The 16,849-nt window shown below is 47.9% G+C and overlaps 4 protein-coding genes across 4 annotated transcripts; 3 read left to right on the forward strand and 1 right to left on the reverse strand.

Moving 5' to 3' along the window:
- Nucleotides 1-185: 185 nt before the first annotated feature.
- On the forward strand, nt 186-3,137 carry BP5553_08145 (Spindle pole body component; the record flags this gene model as incomplete). The annotated part of the gene is made up of 2 exons (XM_032016768.1): nt 186-309; nt 367-3,137. 2 exons carry the CDS (start codon nt 186-188, stop codon nt 3,135-3,137), a joined length of 2,895 nt encoding a protein of 964 aa, XP_031867059.1.
- Nucleotides 3,138-3,921: 784 nt separating this feature from the next.
- On the forward strand, nt 3,922-5,674 carry BP5553_08146 (uncharacterized protein; the record flags this gene model as incomplete). Its single annotated transcript, XM_032016769.1, has 3 exons — nt 3,922-4,042; nt 4,097-5,543; nt 5,602-5,674. 3 exons carry the CDS (start codon nt 3,922-3,924, stop codon nt 5,672-5,674), a joined length of 1,641 nt encoding a protein of 546 aa, XP_031867060.1.
- Nucleotides 5,675-6,232: 558 nt separating this feature from the next.
- On the forward strand, nt 6,233-9,210 carry BP5553_08147 (uncharacterized protein; the record flags this gene model as incomplete). The annotated part of the gene is made up of 7 exons (XM_032016770.1): nt 6,233-6,235; nt 6,326-6,466; nt 6,555-6,605; nt 6,661-6,734; nt 7,236-7,854; nt 7,908-8,246; nt 8,305-9,210. The coding sequence occupies 7 exons, from the start codon at nt 6,233-6,235 to the stop codon at nt 9,208-9,210; spliced, it is 2,133 nt and encodes a 710-aa protein (XP_031867061.1).
- A 1,848-nt stretch (nt 9,211-11,058) lies between these two features.
- On the reverse strand, nt 11,059-16,250 carry BP5553_08148 (RING protein; the record flags this gene model as incomplete). Its single annotated transcript, XM_032016771.1, has 5 exons — nt 11,059-11,334; nt 11,395-12,158; nt 12,208-13,685; nt 13,748-15,900; nt 15,960-16,250. The coding sequence occupies 5 exons, from the start codon at nt 16,248-16,250 to the stop codon at nt 11,059-11,061; spliced, it is 4,962 nt and encodes a 1,653-aa protein (XP_031867062.1).
- Between the last annotated feature and the right edge of the window lie 599 nt (nt 16,251-16,849).

Consider the following 16,849-nt stretch of genomic DNA (forward strand, 5'->3'; position numbering starts at 1 on the left):
TTGTAGGATGGGACATGAAATACGTAGAACATAGAATGACGCTGGGTATAAATTCAGCCCCCAATGGGATGCGGGTGCCAGCGGGAGCAGCCGAAGCTACGTCGACTGTACATATCAACATCAATATTTTACCCTTCAGGCGCGTCACCCCGCAACCGACGCGACTTGGAGCAAAATGCGAAAAAATGGGCGACAATGGCATAGACCCTGGAGAGCCTTTTGCCATACCGGATTTATGGGCGCCCTCTAAATTACGCGCTATTGGGGTAGAGGAGAACGACCTCCTTTTTTCCCAGTTAAAGCTTGATGGTATGGTCTACAGCCCGCTCGGGACATTTGGGGTTATTCTTACTAACGGTGCTATAGATCTTGATGGAACACTTCCACTTATTGTCGAGCCCATCGAGAATGGCAATGATCATGTCTTCTTTTCTATCCCCGACATGCCATTTGGGCCTACTCAGAGTGCACCAATTACTATCGATGCGCCCGATGCGCACCCAGATCCGGCAGAGGACTCTACGAACGAGGAAATTGAGGCTGGCGATATATGGCTATTATCGCACGATAATCCAGTCGGCAAGCCAAATTACCAGAGTTGGGATGCGTTTGAGAACCCTGCCTTTAAAGATTGCCACTCGGCGTATATTTCAGAGAGTGGCCCCGCTACATTCGATGCCGCACTGGCAGCAAAAGAGGACTTTCTGCATGTTGACAATGCAGGGCATGTAGTGCTAGACACAAAAACTTATGTTTCGGCTCTATTAAATCTCGGTCTCGGAAGGAGCTCGGTGCTCTTTACTTGGAACGAACAAAAGCAATTCTTTAGCCCTTCCTTTCAAGAGATGAGAATTTCTGGCTATACTGGGAACTCTTTGGATCATCTGTTGACGACATTCATGGAATGCGGTAGCACCACAAGATCTCTCCAAGCGTTTGTCAATAAGTCCTATATCCAAAATACGTCACCGTGTCGGATTGCTTTGGCAGATGCAGTTTCCACTTTGCTAGCTACCATACAGGCTCGGTTGAGTGCAAGCACATCAATGCATAACAGCATCTTGCAGCTTCAGGCTCTATTTCAACCCGCCCATTCGATACTAAAATGCTTCCAGCAAATTGTCACCAACGTGTCCGCTACACGAAACGACGAGTCCATGCTCTCTACAATATATCAAGAGATCCAGCTGCTTGAGCATCGAACAGATTCCCCTAGAAACATACTCTTGGTGATATTGTCGCGCGTATCTCAACCATGGCTTAAATTCTTGGGTGAGTGGCTAGGCTTACAACGTGAATCAGAATTGGCCTTGAGCAAACACGGCCGGGGAAAGAGTTTTGTCAAAGTGGAGAATCGGGAATGGGTGGACGACCAGGGCCTAGAGCTCCATGGACCTGACTTCATCTTGGATTTTGATAAGGTCCCATCTTTCATTACTCCGGAAGATGCACGGGTAATGTTTGAGGTGGGAAGGAGCCTCCGGTTTCTAAGAGATCATCACTCGGATCATCCATTGGCCAGAGCGGATGTTGTAGCTTCCACTAATCCACCAGCCCTTGAATGGGAGTTCTCGTGGGAGAATATCGTGCAGGTTGAGTCAAAAGCGTTGCAATATGAGAACGACCTGAAGAGGGCCATTCAGCGGTTCTCGATGCCAGGTGCCAACCCATTAAAACTCGAACCACTCGGCCAAACACTTGATAAGGAACCGTTCCAGTTGGATTTCTTTGGCAGGCCAGAAGACGACATGGAAGCACATGTTCTGGCCTCCATAGCTGCATTTAATGGGCCGTTCAAGGACGGCACACCAACAGACGACCTTTCCCTGGAGCTAAATACCTATCTTACGGCAACGGGTATCTTACCTCACTATGACGACTCCGTGTCCTGTCCTCCGATGTCTTTGGTACCCCTACTATCCTTCAATCCAATCATATCCGCTCAAGCCCGACTTGTCAACAGTACATGCATGCGTCTTTTCTTTAAGTCCCACAGTCTGCGTGAGCATCTAGACCTGCAGCGGGATTTTCATCTACTCGGGAACGGCGTATTCTCGAGCAGACTTTCCCACGCGCTCTTTGATCCCGAATTAGAGAGTGCTGAACGCCAGAGGGGAGTTGCTCGGTCTGGTAATACGATGGGCCTTCGTCTTGGTGGCAGAGATAATTGGCCACCCGCAAGCTCTGAACTTCGATTGGCCCTCATGGGAGTCTTATCAGAGAGCCATATCCCAAAAAAGGCCCAACATAGAAGCCATGCAGGCACATATCTAAATCAGAACTCGCTTCCGGGCGATTTAAGTTTCGCTGTGCGAGATATGTCTGAAGACGAGATCGAAAAATGCATGGATCCTGATTCGGTCGAAGCTCTCGATTTCCTCCGCCTATCTTACAAGCCACCTCCACCACTCGAGGCCGTCATTACACCTTTGATACTCTACAAATATGATCAGCTGTTCAAGTGTTTGTTACGTGTACTTAGAATGCTCTACGTGGTTTCTGATCTCTTCCGCCACGGAACATATCGCTCATCCTCCCAAAAACCAATTGACACCATAGCGCAGCGCTTTCGCGTCGAGGCTCATCATTTCATCACCTCTATCGGGGGCTATTTCTTCGATACCGGTATTGAAGCAACGTGGCGCATTTTCGAATGCAAGTTACAGGAGATCGAGGATCGGATAAATAATAACGAGGGCGATATCACACTTGGACAGAACGAAGGCCTTGACAAACTAAGGGACTACCATGAACGAGTGCTAGACAAAATTATGTTTACCCTATTCCTGAGAAAGCGGCAGCAGGCTGTTCTGAAACTACTTGAAGAGATATTTGCGCTTGTTCTTCAGTTTTCTAAGCATTCCCGGCAAAGAGCACTAGGGCTAGAAGGAGAAGATAGTGCTGGTGATGAGGTTCGAGAAATATATCTCAAGTTTCGGAAGAAGGTCGGCGTGTTCATCACTGTCTGTAGGAGCCTGAGTGAAAAGAAGGGCTATGGCGAGAAGAAATATGATGGAAGGGCTGCTGCGCGCGGGGGGTTGTTTGATGGAGATGATTTAGCGGAGGAGAACACTGTTTCTCACCTCCTCTCTCGCCTAGAGATGTCGAATTATTACTCAAGGACAGTCAATATCTAAACAGCTAAGAGACTCTGCAGAGTATATCCACAATTGAGTCGGCGGGTTCCTCGTTGAGAAATATTTCGGAGCTCAATTTTAGTCCAAACTCTGTGGTTCTTGCGGAGGGCGAAAATGGGCAACAGGTTACACGACTAACCCGGACGCCGTGCCATGTGTGCCGTATAGTGCTGCTTTTGCACTCAGCCTACTGCTCTAATGGCGTCCAGCTTAGTATTCCCATATAACCTTAATCACGCTAAGGTAGCCCTGACTTGTTGACTTTGGGGATTCCTAGGGAAATCAAGGCACCACTAATTAAAAAAGAATCGAAAAATGGATATGTAGATTTATTTGAACTGGAGATGAAGCATACAGTACAGTCAAGGGCAGGTGTTCAGTACGTGAAGGGACTACTGCATACATCAAAAGGCTGGTTAGCCATAGCGCACATGAAACAATCAAAATCTCTCTCCTAGGCAGACTCGCTTCAATACCCATGAAGTTCCTAGATCGTCGTCAACTTATTACTATGTACGTACTCGAGTACGGAGTGCAATACGTAGTAACAAGGTACACACTGGTCAGTCTTGGCCAGTCCCCCACTCCCCGCCCAACTACGTCGCAAAGGGGGTACGAATTCTAGTTCACTCATATTACGCGTCACATTGTATTCAAAGGGCCAAATGCTTCTTCGCATCCTTTACCATGTTTATGCCCGGAAAAAGTTCGTTGTCTTCTAGCTGCTTGATTGACTGAGCCTATTCTTGAAAGGCCCGTTGCGCGGTCTTGCTCCTGTCTCAAGATGCATTGCCTCGTTGGAGTGTTCTGCCTTCTTGCGCCAGCGCTGGCATCAGCATTTTCTCCAGCCTCACCTCCGGTAATCCATGAGGATGGTGGCCCTGTGGATAAAGCTCTAGCAACTGGTATTTGGCGCATTCCACAGTCTCCGAGGACGCATAACTAACATTGAATTCAAGACAAGTCATTCGACACGATCACGCTGCAGCTGCCTAATGATTACGGACTACCTAATGACGGAGTAAAACCAATATGGAAATTCCAAGTCAAGGTTCTCAATTCCACCGAGCCGTGTGGCTATGGGAATATTACCATCAATGGGCAGACTCTCGAACAGACACCCAATGGCAAGGTCATGACTGGCAAGGGGAACTTCCAGACCCCTCTGATGGGCGTTGCCCCGGCATCATGGACTTTCAATTGCATTGAGCTCGCTGGCGGACATCAATATCAGCGGCTGAGTTTTGTCGTCCATTCTCTAGACGGAAAGGCAGTGAGAGGCATCGGGATCAACGCCATCTTCACGCAAACCGCCCCCGCTGAAATCCATGCAATATCGAACGCATCCATGCGTCCAAAATTTACCACCACCCGCCCCGACCCTGAAGATCGACATCGTAGTGCGGCATATCCTCCATCTCATAAAGAGGTCAAGGAACATAAGATTGCCGAGCTCCACCGGATGCGAGCTCACCTCCGAGAACTTCAATTACTCATTGTTAAGAAAGAGCAAGCCCTCGCAGAGCATATTTGCAGGAATTCCGACGGTAATTGCAATCACGGAGGCTTCAAAAAGAGTATTTGGGCAACTGCTACCGGCAAAGTGCGCAAAGTTACCCATAATCTCTTTGGCGAAGCTGGAGGCAGCCAGCAGGATCGTTTCCCCCAACCACCATCTTGGCATCCCCACCCGCCAAAGAATACATTTCACTGGCGCGGGGCTGGAAGTCTTACCTATGGCCCTCCAGAACATGGCGAGGATAAACACCCCAAATTGCCGCCGCTCTCCACGCCCTGGAAGTCGGCTTTCAGGAAACCTTATGATCGACGACCACAATCTGTCCCCCATGCTATAAAAGATAGCCCTCAGCATCCGCCACAAAGCGGGCTAGTGCCGCCTCATGGTCTTCCCGACCACGACCGAAATCATGATGAAAGTCGCCTTGAGCCACCGCCTGTACGATTATTTTCTTCTGAATCAAATGATCGCCCTCGTCCGGTACACTGGCATAAGCCGGGCCATACGTCTCCAACCCCAGACTCTGATCATAAACAGACACCCCGTAAAGGATTCGGCTTTTGGGACCCCATAAAGGTTGCCAAGGTTGCAGTCTTCATTTACCTTCTTGCTTGCGTACTCGCCGTTCTCCAGAGACGTAAATATCTCCGCAACATGCGCGAAGCTTCTCAGTCACATATAGAACAACTTGAAAGCCACACATCGATGAAGCTAATGCTCTGCAGATTACAAGCTCGCTTATCAGGGAGAACATCTAATATTACATCCGATGAGAAACGTGAGGCATTAGTAACTGATATGGAGAGCGCGATGATGGAGGAGATCACGCAACTACGCAATGCTGCCAACGTCGTTGGGGATATAGTTACCAAAGAAGATGAGCGATCGTAAGCTTGCTCTGAACCGTTTCCGTCTCGAATAGACTTCTTAATACAAGGATTCTAGTCAAGTTAGAGATAAGGCCGAAATGCCCGCCTATGAATATAGCGAGGCATGCAAGAACAGCGCCATTGCATGATTTTCAGTATACTCCTGGAAGTCCAAGCTAGGCCTCGATCATTGGCTGTGGAGTATCAGTGATATCTTAAAAACTGATTTTCTAATATTAGGACATTTCCTTGGGTTTTAGATGTAGTATTTAGAAGCATGTACTAGAAACTTTCCTAATATTTTTTGTCCGGTTTTTAAATATATTGTACTATAGCTATATGAAATTTCATGCGCTATTCTGAATTTTAACTTGTGACTGAATTAGGAGTGGAAATAAGAAAAGCTGATTCGCTACAGTAAGAAATAAAAACGACATTACTATTTAATATATATGAACGTATAATGCTCCATTTAAAGAGGGTGATTGAGCATATTTGAGATACGTAAATTTAAAGAATCCGCAAATAGGCTTGACATACTGTACCAGTATGTTATCTAAACTCTTCTATTATCCTAGAGCTGAGTCACGTGTAGCTACCTTAGCTGCGCGAGGCTCACTACGGCAACCAAAGCAACGCACCACCTCTGCAATATCAAAACCGATGTCAACGTCAGTCTACTCAAACCGTACATCCTAGCCTCCACAATGGTTAGTACTCGTCCCGAGACCTTTCAGCTTGGTCGCTGAAGCTCTGCGCAGCTTAATCAGACTGAAGATGACATGCTAACTGACTCTTAGCTCCCACTCGGCCTCCTTACGGCAGCGCAAGGCCACCCCATGCTGGTAGAGCTCAAGAATGGCGAGACGCTCAACGGCCACTTGGTGACATGCGATACGTGGATGAACTTAACATTGAAGGAGGTTGTTCAGACAAGTCCGGTATGATAGATACCCCGCTGTCTGCATTGCAGGCGCATATCTCGCGCGCCGACAGCTGCTAGGATTTAGTGCTGATATATGTTTACAGGATGGAGACAGGTTCTTCAGATTACCAGAGGTCTATGTAAAGGGCAACAATGTATGTTTTGGATCTGGATATTATTTTGTTGGCTGGAGGCTAATTAGCGCCGCAGATCAAATACCTGCGCGTGCCGGATGAAATCATCGATTTAGTTAAGGAGCAACAACAAGGGCAGCAGAATACCGGGTATAGGGGAGGGCGCGGAGGAGCACAAAGAGGCGATCACGGCGGTAGGGGTGGAGATAGAGGGCGCGGTGGAAGAGGTGGAGGGCGTGGCCGTGGGCGAGGGAGGGGTTCATGATAAACTATAGAGGAAGTTGGCGCGCAAGACCGCTTTGGCAGGTTGATATTATGATGGTATATCCTGGAATGGGCAACCATGGAGCGCTTCGTAGCTGTCTCGTCTGGCAACTGCTGAGACTCAAGGCTTGACTGAGAGGTTAGGTCAAGGAAAGCAGAATAAGGGTGACTTGTTACATCAACATAAGTCAGGTCCCATTGCTCGACAAGAGCTTCGCGCATTATCAGCAAATAGAAGCGCCGAATAACAAATGAATTTTCTGCAAGCTAGTTATCCTTATGTCAATTAATCGATATTATATGTGAGCTTTCTAGTAGCTTACCTAGTAAGCTTATGAATTAGCTGCACGTGACTGCGCCTTGTTCCGCCTAACATCGCGTCTCCAGCCAAAGATTTGTCGTGGTAGTAGACACCGAAGATTCAATGCCTCCCATTCGAATACCAATTGACGGACTATGGCGCTGCCTCTGTCCTTCAATCGACACAGTTGCAGCCTCCTATTCTGCCGCTCGCATTTGCGCTCCTCAGACTCGAAAACCTGCTAGTCGTCCTCGTACCAGAAACAAAAATGCCCCCCAACTTTGGGATCGAGCTTTCCACAGCTCAAGCCAATCTCAATCGCAAGCCACCAACGAAGGTCCTACGCTTCGAAAAAAAATTCCCATCCGATATTTATTTAAAGGCCCTAGGGTGATAAGGCAGAGCGTTGTGCCTAAGTCAGAGACAGAACTTGCAGATCCCTACCACCAGGTTCCTCTTGCCCATCTGTATGATCGATTGCGGCAGATGGCAGTCCAAGAAGGAGGCTACGATACTGTGATGAAATTGGTGGAATACCTAGTTCGTGTCAGAGGGGAGAAGCCGGCTTTGGTCCATTACGATGCGCTTATACGAGCCAATACTGATGCCGAAAATGGCAGTGTGGAGGTTGTAAAAGGACTGTTGAAGGAGATGAAAGACGAGGGTATTGGGGCCGATTCTGGGCTGTATCATGCTGTTTTACAAGTTAGTGTCCACTATATTTTAGCTCCTGTGCAGCCACTGACTGGATATCTTAGGTTTTGGCAATTCATCCTGACTACCTCCTGCGCAACCAAATTATGCAAGAGATGAAAGAGCGTTGGTTCGGGCTCTCACCTGAAGGCTGGCACAGCCTTACTACCGGACTCTTGCGAGATCGTCAGCTGGAGGTAGCCATGGACAAGTTGGAGGAGATGCAGTCAGACCAGATAGTCATCCAACCGTGGCTCTACGACATTTTTACATATAAGCTCTGTGAAGCCGGAGAAGTCGACGAAGCTTTTAAATTGCTCTATTACAGATTCCAGCATGATAGAAAGGATATAGAGCCAAGCGTCTGGTACTATCTCCTGAATACATTCAGCAGTTCCTTTCACGTAAGCAATTCCGGTTTGTTCCATATATCGCTGTTCCCGCTAATGATACTGGAAATAGTACGAAGGAGTAAAGTACATTTGGAATCTTCGGGTTGCAACATCGTACCTCATCCCCTCGGATGGGATATGTGTTCATGTGCTCAACCTGGCAGCACGCCATGCCGATCCGATTTTGGCCACATCAGCGGTTCGGATCCTGTCCTCCCGCCGCACCGCCCTTGCGCCGTTTCATTACGAGGCTCTCCTCGCTGCTTATGCGGCATCTGAAGACCTAGGCACTGCTTTTCGAATTCTAATGATTATGTCTAAGGCTGGCTTCGAGCCGGACTCTGCTACCACCCGGCCACTATTCACGCACCTATCTCAACCCAGTTCCAGCTTATCAAAAGCCTGGAAAACGCTGAAGTCACTCTTTGACGATGGCCATACCATCCATATCGCAGCTGTAAATGTGGTTATCGAGGCAACTATTGCCCAAAAACGGTTCGGCGAAGCCGTAGAGTTGTACAAAGAATTACATACGATCTGTGAATCAGGGCCGAACACAGAAACATTCAACATCCTGTTTCAGGGCGCAGAAAAAGGGCAGGCGAAGGATACAGCAATGTTCCTAGCTTCAGAAATGATGGCGCTCGGCATTAAGGCAGATTATCTGACATATGATCGACTGATTATGGTATGTCTTCACGCTGATGACTATGAAGATGCATTTAGGTATCTTGATGAGATGAAGAAAGTTGGAAAAGATAAATTCCAGAATGGGCAGAAGGGATGGTGGATGAGGTTTGGCACTGCAGCCGAGATGGTCAAGAAGTGTACCGAGGCTGGTGATGAACGTGGAACGGCGATGCTTGCCGAGATGAAAAGGAGAGGGATGGATGATCCAAAATTGAACCAGTGGGTAGCTGATCATACAAGTACGGCCCGCTATTGGAATCCTGCTAGGGTACGGCATGCAGCATGAAAGGAAGTTTTTAGACTGCCTTTATAAATCTAGTATTACCTTCAAGTCTAATTTATACTGTCCACGGATTCAACGTTCACCAGGTAGCTTGTGCTCTGTAAAATATCTTCTTCTTGTCCAATTTTGGTGGTGGTACATACAAATCATTCCTCATAAATCGTCATCGCTCATATATACATTCCAAAACATACCCTCAACATATCACCTCCCATTAATCCCATTTCCCTTATTTTCAGTAGTAAATGCTCCACGCATCTCTCGCCAACCTAGTATCGACCTCCACAGGTCTCAATTCCCTCAACCCGTACCTCTCACTGCCACCTCTCTTCTCCGGCCGCGTTCTTAAGTTCCTTTCCAGTTTATTCATCGCAGCATTATTGAACCATTTCTTCCACAGTTTGACACCGAATGCGCCGTTTCTCGGCCGATGAGTCCAGTGGTTCTCGGTATACTTTCGGGGTTTAGGCCGGCCATGGAAGCCTTGAATATAAATTAGCAAATCCAATTTTCTTAAAGGTGGTACAGAGGTATGGATGATGGATGGGGAAGCGTAAGGGGAAACACATACAACGCCCTCTAGTGTCCCTCCGCCTTTTAGTATACATAACACAGTCCCCACAATACCTCGACTTCTTCGGCATCCATTTTCTCAGTCGGTGATACAGCCTTTGTCTCCGGGAAAAACACTGGCAGTGTGGATTCCCCCGAGTCTGGCGCGAACGGCATAGCTTATCCTCTGGAACTGGCAATCCAAGTTCTTTGTTGCGTTTGCATATATTATTGTAGGAAGTTCGGTGGCAGTTTTCATTGTTACGATGTTCCCATATCTCACGCCATGAGCTGACTTGGTCGTCCGGGACGTTGCAGAGGGCAAGCCCGTCGCAGTTGTTCAGCGGAACTGTTTTCTGGTTGGAGGAGAGGCTGTAAAGGTATTTGCTATGTGTGGGTTAGTGAAATCTTGGGATTTGAAGGATGGTCGAGGGTTTATTTACCAGGTAAGACGGAGACAGGTTAGGTCATTATCGGGACAAGCAGATAGGATTAAGGAATGGATTTCTGGTGGGAAAGACATGAAGAGCGGAAACGGGGTGGTTTTGGGGGCCATCGTTTGGTGATCGAAGGAATTTCCTTCTCGAAGTGGTAATACGAAGTACTTTCCCTCTATGGCTTCGTATTACCCGGTGCAAAGCGATAATTCAGGTCCCGAGTAGCACTTAATGAATAATGAATTGATGATTGAGAGAAAATTGAAGGTAGAAAGGCAATAACACAGCCACTTCCACGTGTATTCGAATTCTCTCAATTGAACAGCAATGAAGAACTGAGGATTCCAGACAACTTTAGCACAGAGAATAAAGCACATCTCCAACTCTGAAGGGCAAACCACGGTAATATATATTCATCCTGAGGAACTAGCACTTGATACGCGTCCCATGAAAGTGTGACGCGACGGTTGCTAAAGATAGAAAAGCGCGACCTGGGTCCCCGACGCGCTGTCACGAGATTTGCCAGCTGTTAGGCAGCAAAGGAGGCTTTTGCCTGGAAAAGGGGGGCGAAGTTGGGCACGTGGCTTGGCGGTTCAGGCAGCAGTCACATGATCACGTATTTTCGATCAGTACCTAGGTACCTTGTTACCTTTGGTCCTTCTACCGAATTTGGGGGCGGGGGATTGGGATCGCTGGTCATACTGGGAGATTCGGCCGTGTCAAGCCACGACGTTGAGAACCCAAGAAATTAACAAAGTAAGTTTACTATGCATGACCCTTCTAACTTCTAAACAAAAACAATAACCCCTCTTTTCTCTAGTCCGTACATCACAAACGCCTGTACATGTACCCCTCCGCAATATCAAGCCTGTCCAGCAGGATCCCGAGTCCTCCTAGCCGTATCCGAACCATAGTTAAAAGGATTTCGGCATAGAGGACAAGTGCTCTGATTACTACTCTGGAACCACTTGTACAGACAGCCCGAATGAAACAGATTCTTGCATGTCTGGCATCGCTTATCGGGCATGCGTTTATCGGACGAGATGATGGAATAGCAGATGGCGCATTCGGTCTGGCCCTTCAAGGCGGCTACGACGTTGCGACGGAATACTGTTAGGCCATCGACAATGGAGCCGTTCTATTTTGGTGAGGAGGTTAGTGACACGGGTAGGGATGGTGGGGAGGAGGAAGGGCGTACGTTGAAGGTCATAACGCCTTGCGTGGTTCTTAGCCAGCTGTTCCACATCTTTTCTTTCACTGCGACTCGATTCTCACCACGGACTTCGACACCTTGAAGGGGGTAGTTGTCCGGCAATGAGATGATGATCTGCATCATCATCTCATCGACCTCATATCCAGCTTGTATGGTAGGAGTATTCTTCGATACTTTGATAATGAGGTCCTTCTCATCTTCAGATGCCGTATCCTGCTCATCTGCCCACTTGGAAACTTCATCCTTAGCCTCGCGGATGAGAAGGGGAGAGAAGAACTTCTCCGTCCATTTGCTGACAGCGATGCTAGTTTGTTTGGATTTGCAATCAAGCCACCAGTTCTTGACTAGATTAGGAGTGTATTGGAGAGATAGGTAGTATAGATTGATGAGAAGCCACCACACGTCTCGTTTGGGAGATTCCGAGTCGATTGCTGCCCACATATCGTAAGTAAGAATGGCCGGTGATTCGATATGCTGTCTGTCCAGGTCAACCGGTTTGCCAGCTGAATGACCTAAGATGTCGAAGAGAAACCCAAGAAGCGGCCCGATGTAGTTCTCTGATTTTAATACTTCACTGTAGTCATTTCGGACTCTGAACGAGGCGTTCGAGTAAGAATCGAAGACGAGGTGCCATGACAAGAGGTACCCTCTAATAGACGTCGGAAACTCTTCTAGCATTTCATCAGAGAAATCTGGAATTGATGGTGGGTCGAGTAACAGTGACAGCAGTTCGTCTGGAAGTCGGGCAGCTTAGGGAGGTTAGCGTTATTGTATCACATATTGATGGCCTTTACTCACTCTGATTCTCTAACAGGACATCCACGGAAATTTGTTGCTGAGCAGCAGGCAATGCTCTATGAAGCACGTCGTAAGCCGCAGATTGCAAATTCCGGCTATCCGTGGCAATGAGAGGATAAAACTCCGATAGGTCTTCCACATGGTCCAAAGGGACATCTCGTAATTGCCGCAACAAAAGCGTATCCACAAAATCTAAAGGTTGATGTTCCATTGGCCTCCGCAGTTTCAGCAGATCAACCAAACTCTTGGAAATCTCCTTGTTATGCTCAGCGAGAGCCTCGATCAGATCATCGTTGGGGTCTTCCAATTTGCGCAATATCGAGTAAAGCTTGAGAGACATTCCAGTCATAGGAAGGCTCTCGTCAGAAAGTTCGCCGTCTTGAGCCGAGTTCCATATGGATATGCAAAACTCGAGGGTTGTTTCCCAATATGTGCCGTAAACATCGATCATAGCAGGTAGAAGTACTTGAAGGGCCCGGCACGCCTCAGATGCAATCCTATAATCGGTTTTCGCCAAGGTGGGTGTCCAAGAGAGTATTTGTTTGGTAGCAAAAATCAGGCGATTCTTTGCGACGGGTAATTCGTCTCCGCTGTAGACTGCTAGTGTAGCATTGAGAAGGACAAGCAACCCAAGTGTTTTTTCTGATGTAGCGGAAGCGCCAGCTACATCGCTTATAAGCCGGTTGCAGAAGGTGTTTATAAGCCTGCTAGGTTTCAGGTTGCTTTCCAGGCCAGTGAGTACCGCAGTGGCCCCTAGGATATTTATCGTCGACGGACTCAAGATGCCCAGGTCCGAGAGCCACGAGTCGCCAGATACAGGATCCCAACCATGAGCATCCACCAAGCTTGCTATCAAGTGGCCTAGGGCTCTTGCACCATAGTATTGGCCGGGGCCAGCTATTGCGGTCTTGAGGAGTTTGTCAATCAATGCTTGAACGATGGAGGAACTCGCGACATTGGTATCCTGCGAAATGTTACTACGTTGCCATCCTTTCGCACTGTTGACCATGACTGCCAGACGGGTGTTAGATGTGAGATCTCTAAGCTCATCCATCTCATCGTCATCTTCTGTCGCCCACTCAGGAAATTCACCAGGAGCAATGGAATCCAGCTGGTCATTCAGAACCTCAGCAGTCAAAACAAGTGAAAGTAAAATCTCCACAAGGGTCTCCTTTGGTAGTCCCAAAATCATATCCATATCATCGGTGAACTTGGACGTATAAAGCGCCATTCGAAGAGCGATTGCGAAAGACTTCGTCTTCATCGACGCTGCTGAGCTATTGGCCGCTGCTTGGTCTGCTCCAACGAAAACTGCCCCTGCCCAAGGTCTCATAACACCTAGCGCTGGGTTAGGGGTCAGGCCTAGGATTGGTTCAAGGGCCTCGGTCCATTTCTTGGCATTAGGGAAGAAAGCAGCAGCAGGGGCAGACTTTTCGCCTTCTCGACAAGATTTAGCCTGCTGGACAAGAGTCTCGATACTAAAAAATATCACCAGTTAGCACGAAGCTATATAAATACAAGCCATGGGGAAGACACTTACAGCAATATTCGAGGGCTATTAGGCTCAAGCTCTAGATTCCATCGAATTAGATCCAAGGCTGAATCTGGTTCTATTTGCCCCGGAGTCTTGCTTCCCCTCTCGATAACTGACTTCAAAGCAGATGCTCGTGACGCCAGACTTGTATCCGATATTTCTGTAATTTCCAATAGCATCGTAATCAAAAGCATATGGCTACTCTTGTCTTGGTTTAGAAGATTGGGCTTATGTCTTGAAACAAACTCAAGAGTGTTGAAGGCGTGGTTTAACTTATCCAAATTGGTACCAGGGCCCTGATTTTTCGAGTCGAAACAGTGCAGAACTTGCTCAAGAATTGTCGCAGCTGAAGATTCGGTATAACAATTAAAAGTGATGGCGGTCTCAAATAATGATCGCGCTTCTGGCTCTCCTTCCAGGGCTCTGAGATTCGCATCCACTAACACTTTTTGGAGGCCAGGACTGGCCTGGGATAGCTTTGACGCATCGTCATTCGCTAGCAGTGTAGTAAAGACTCTCAATGAGCTAGGATCCGAGGGGGCTGATATAAGGGAATTTGTGATTGACATCCAGGCTTTTTCAAAAACGGGCTCTTGGCCAGATATGGAGCGAAAAACATATAGGATAGAAACTAGATGGCGTGACGAAGGAGACAAGATGATGTCTCGTTGCGGGAGATAATCCTCGATCAACGCCCGGATAGAATCCATAATCTTGGGGGAGTCTTTCACGACCACAGGTGTGAGTCGCATCGCTATTTCTACTATTGCAGCAGCCCAGTATGGTCTTGCGTCCTCAGCGATTATTGTGCTGAGAGCAGAGCTCACAATTCCTCGAGAGGGCAGCCATATCAGCTGGGCAGAGTCTTCAGGATCGTTCGTCTTGAGGATTTCAGCGACTAGAGAAAACCAGCGATGGCCTTCTCCAATAACCTTTCTCTGGCCTTGCTTGTGAGCCTCAGACCCTACAGGTTGGATGTGGTTGGAGGTGAGGGCTCGTGCAATAAACCCGTTGGCCAGCTTTTGTAAATAGAACGACAGGCTATCCTGGGGTTTCAAACTCTTGGTTGAAGCCCATATGTAGTATGACTTTGCCAGAGCCGGGCTAGTGACAAGACTACGACTCTTTTCACCTTGCAAATATCTCTCAAAAATTGGATAAATTGCTTCTCGGAAGAGCTCCGCTTGAGCGGCTGCATCTGGGATCTGCGCAACTAGAAGTCGAAAGGTAGTGAAATAACTCAACCATGCCTGCTCGGCATGTTGAGCGGGTTCTTCCCTGCCTTCAATGGCACCTTTAAACGCTCCTAGGAAATCAAGGACTGCATCTTTATCTGATGGAAGCACGCCAGCTGGTAAGATCGAGAGTAGTTCTTGCAAAGATACCCAGTATCCCGCAGGGCCGCCTTGGGAACCCTTCTGAACAAAGCCACGAAGTCTGCGGAAAGAGGAACCACCATCTTTATCCTTGTAATGGGATGTCCATACTTCAGGGAATCGGCTGGTTAAACATTTTAGAGCTTGTAGGAGCTGTAAAGAAGAGGTTGCTTGAGAGGCCCGTAAGCCTTTTGCAATAAAGCCGTGGCTGATCCGATCGAGCGAAGTCTGGACCATATCAGTCTGCTTTTCTAGGCAAACTATTAGGAAATTATCAAGTATTTTCCGGATAAACGGGTCGCCCGAGGCAGCCAAAGCCCACAATTTCTTAGTACGTAGGAAGTCTTCATACTTGTCTTGATACTTGACGATGTCGTCCTTCTTTAGCTTGGATAGGAGTTTAGTAACCAGTGAGATGCCAGAGCCAATAACCCTTAGGTATAGTGCCTCGGAATCGTCTTTGCTGGTGTTACGCTCATCACTCAAGGTCTCTGCGCTCTCATTGATGGCCTCCTGAGCATAATCAAGGATTTGAGACTGGCAACGAGTCCAAAACGCAGTTACCTTATCGTCCGTATCAAGGAATGAGGCGATACCGTTTTGTGCGGCTCGTGCAACAAAGCCATCTCTATCATAGCATCCCGCGAGCCAACTCCCCACCGTTTCTGGTATACGCTTTTCCATACGCTTGCGGGCCGACTTCAGAAGCATGAATTGGAGTGTATGGGATTGCTCGCGCACTCGACGGTTGTTGTTGATTGAAAGCCGCGGATAAAACCTAACCTAGCATTACATTACATTAGTATAATAGTGCGCAGTAGGAATGTGAATTGCTAACCCACCCATGCTTCTAGAATCGAGTCTTCTGTTCCTCCGCCTTCGCTGTGAGGATGGCGCGAAACATAGTCCTGAAGGGTCTCCAGGGCTTTGGCCTTCGTCGTGGCATCGGTCTTGGAAAGACTTTTAAATGCAACCACGATGTTGGGGTCGGTAATGGTGGAGAGGTCTGGGAGTTCCGTGACATAGGACAAGATGCTTCGGCTTCCAGTTGAAATGGAACCAAAGCCTCCGAATGTTTTGGCGGCAGCTGCCCGACTGCTCGAGGCCTGTGTTTTGAACTGTCGTTTGCTCATGGTGGTATCAGGTAAAGGGGATACGTGCTGTTGTAGCGCCGTGTTTGCTCCAGAAGGGGTTGGTGGGGGAGATATGCGATGTGATGAGGGTGGCTGCGGGTTCTATCATATCTTCATAATGTGGAAGGAACGACGCATGTGTAGCTAAGAAGATAGACCAGGAATTGGCTCGACAGCATTCATACTCCAGCACAGGCAAAAATAAAAGTACAATGTCGAGTACAAGTACTAATGGATATAACGGTGATTGAGTCAATAATGGTAATAATGTTCTTCGGTATGACGCTTTACTACGGACTTAAGACTAAACGGTACTAGCGTTGTGGCCTTGCGCCATGGTGGCGCAGGGTAGTGTGTGCCTGAGGCGACTCGGCAACCTTGTTGGCAGCTCGGACTCGGACTCGCTGATTCGGCTCCCCGCAGTCTCCAAGGACGCTCAGTGACAAGTGACAAGTGAGAGTGACGACAGTACGGTACTGACATCTCCCTCTCTACTCGTACTCGACACCGTTCACTTCTACACCTCTTCACTTCTATTCACGAGCTGGAGATTGAATAGAGCTTCGCTATAGCTTTGCCTTCTTGACAATACTCGTCTT

The sequence above is a fragment of the Venustampulla echinocandica genome (assembly GCF_003357145.1).
Source record: "Venustampulla echinocandica strain BP 5553 chromosome Unknown scaffold_7, whole genome shotgun sequence".
Taxonomy (NCBI): Eukaryota; Fungi; Ascomycota; class Leotiomycetes; order Helotiales; family Pleuroascaceae; genus Venustampulla; species Venustampulla echinocandica.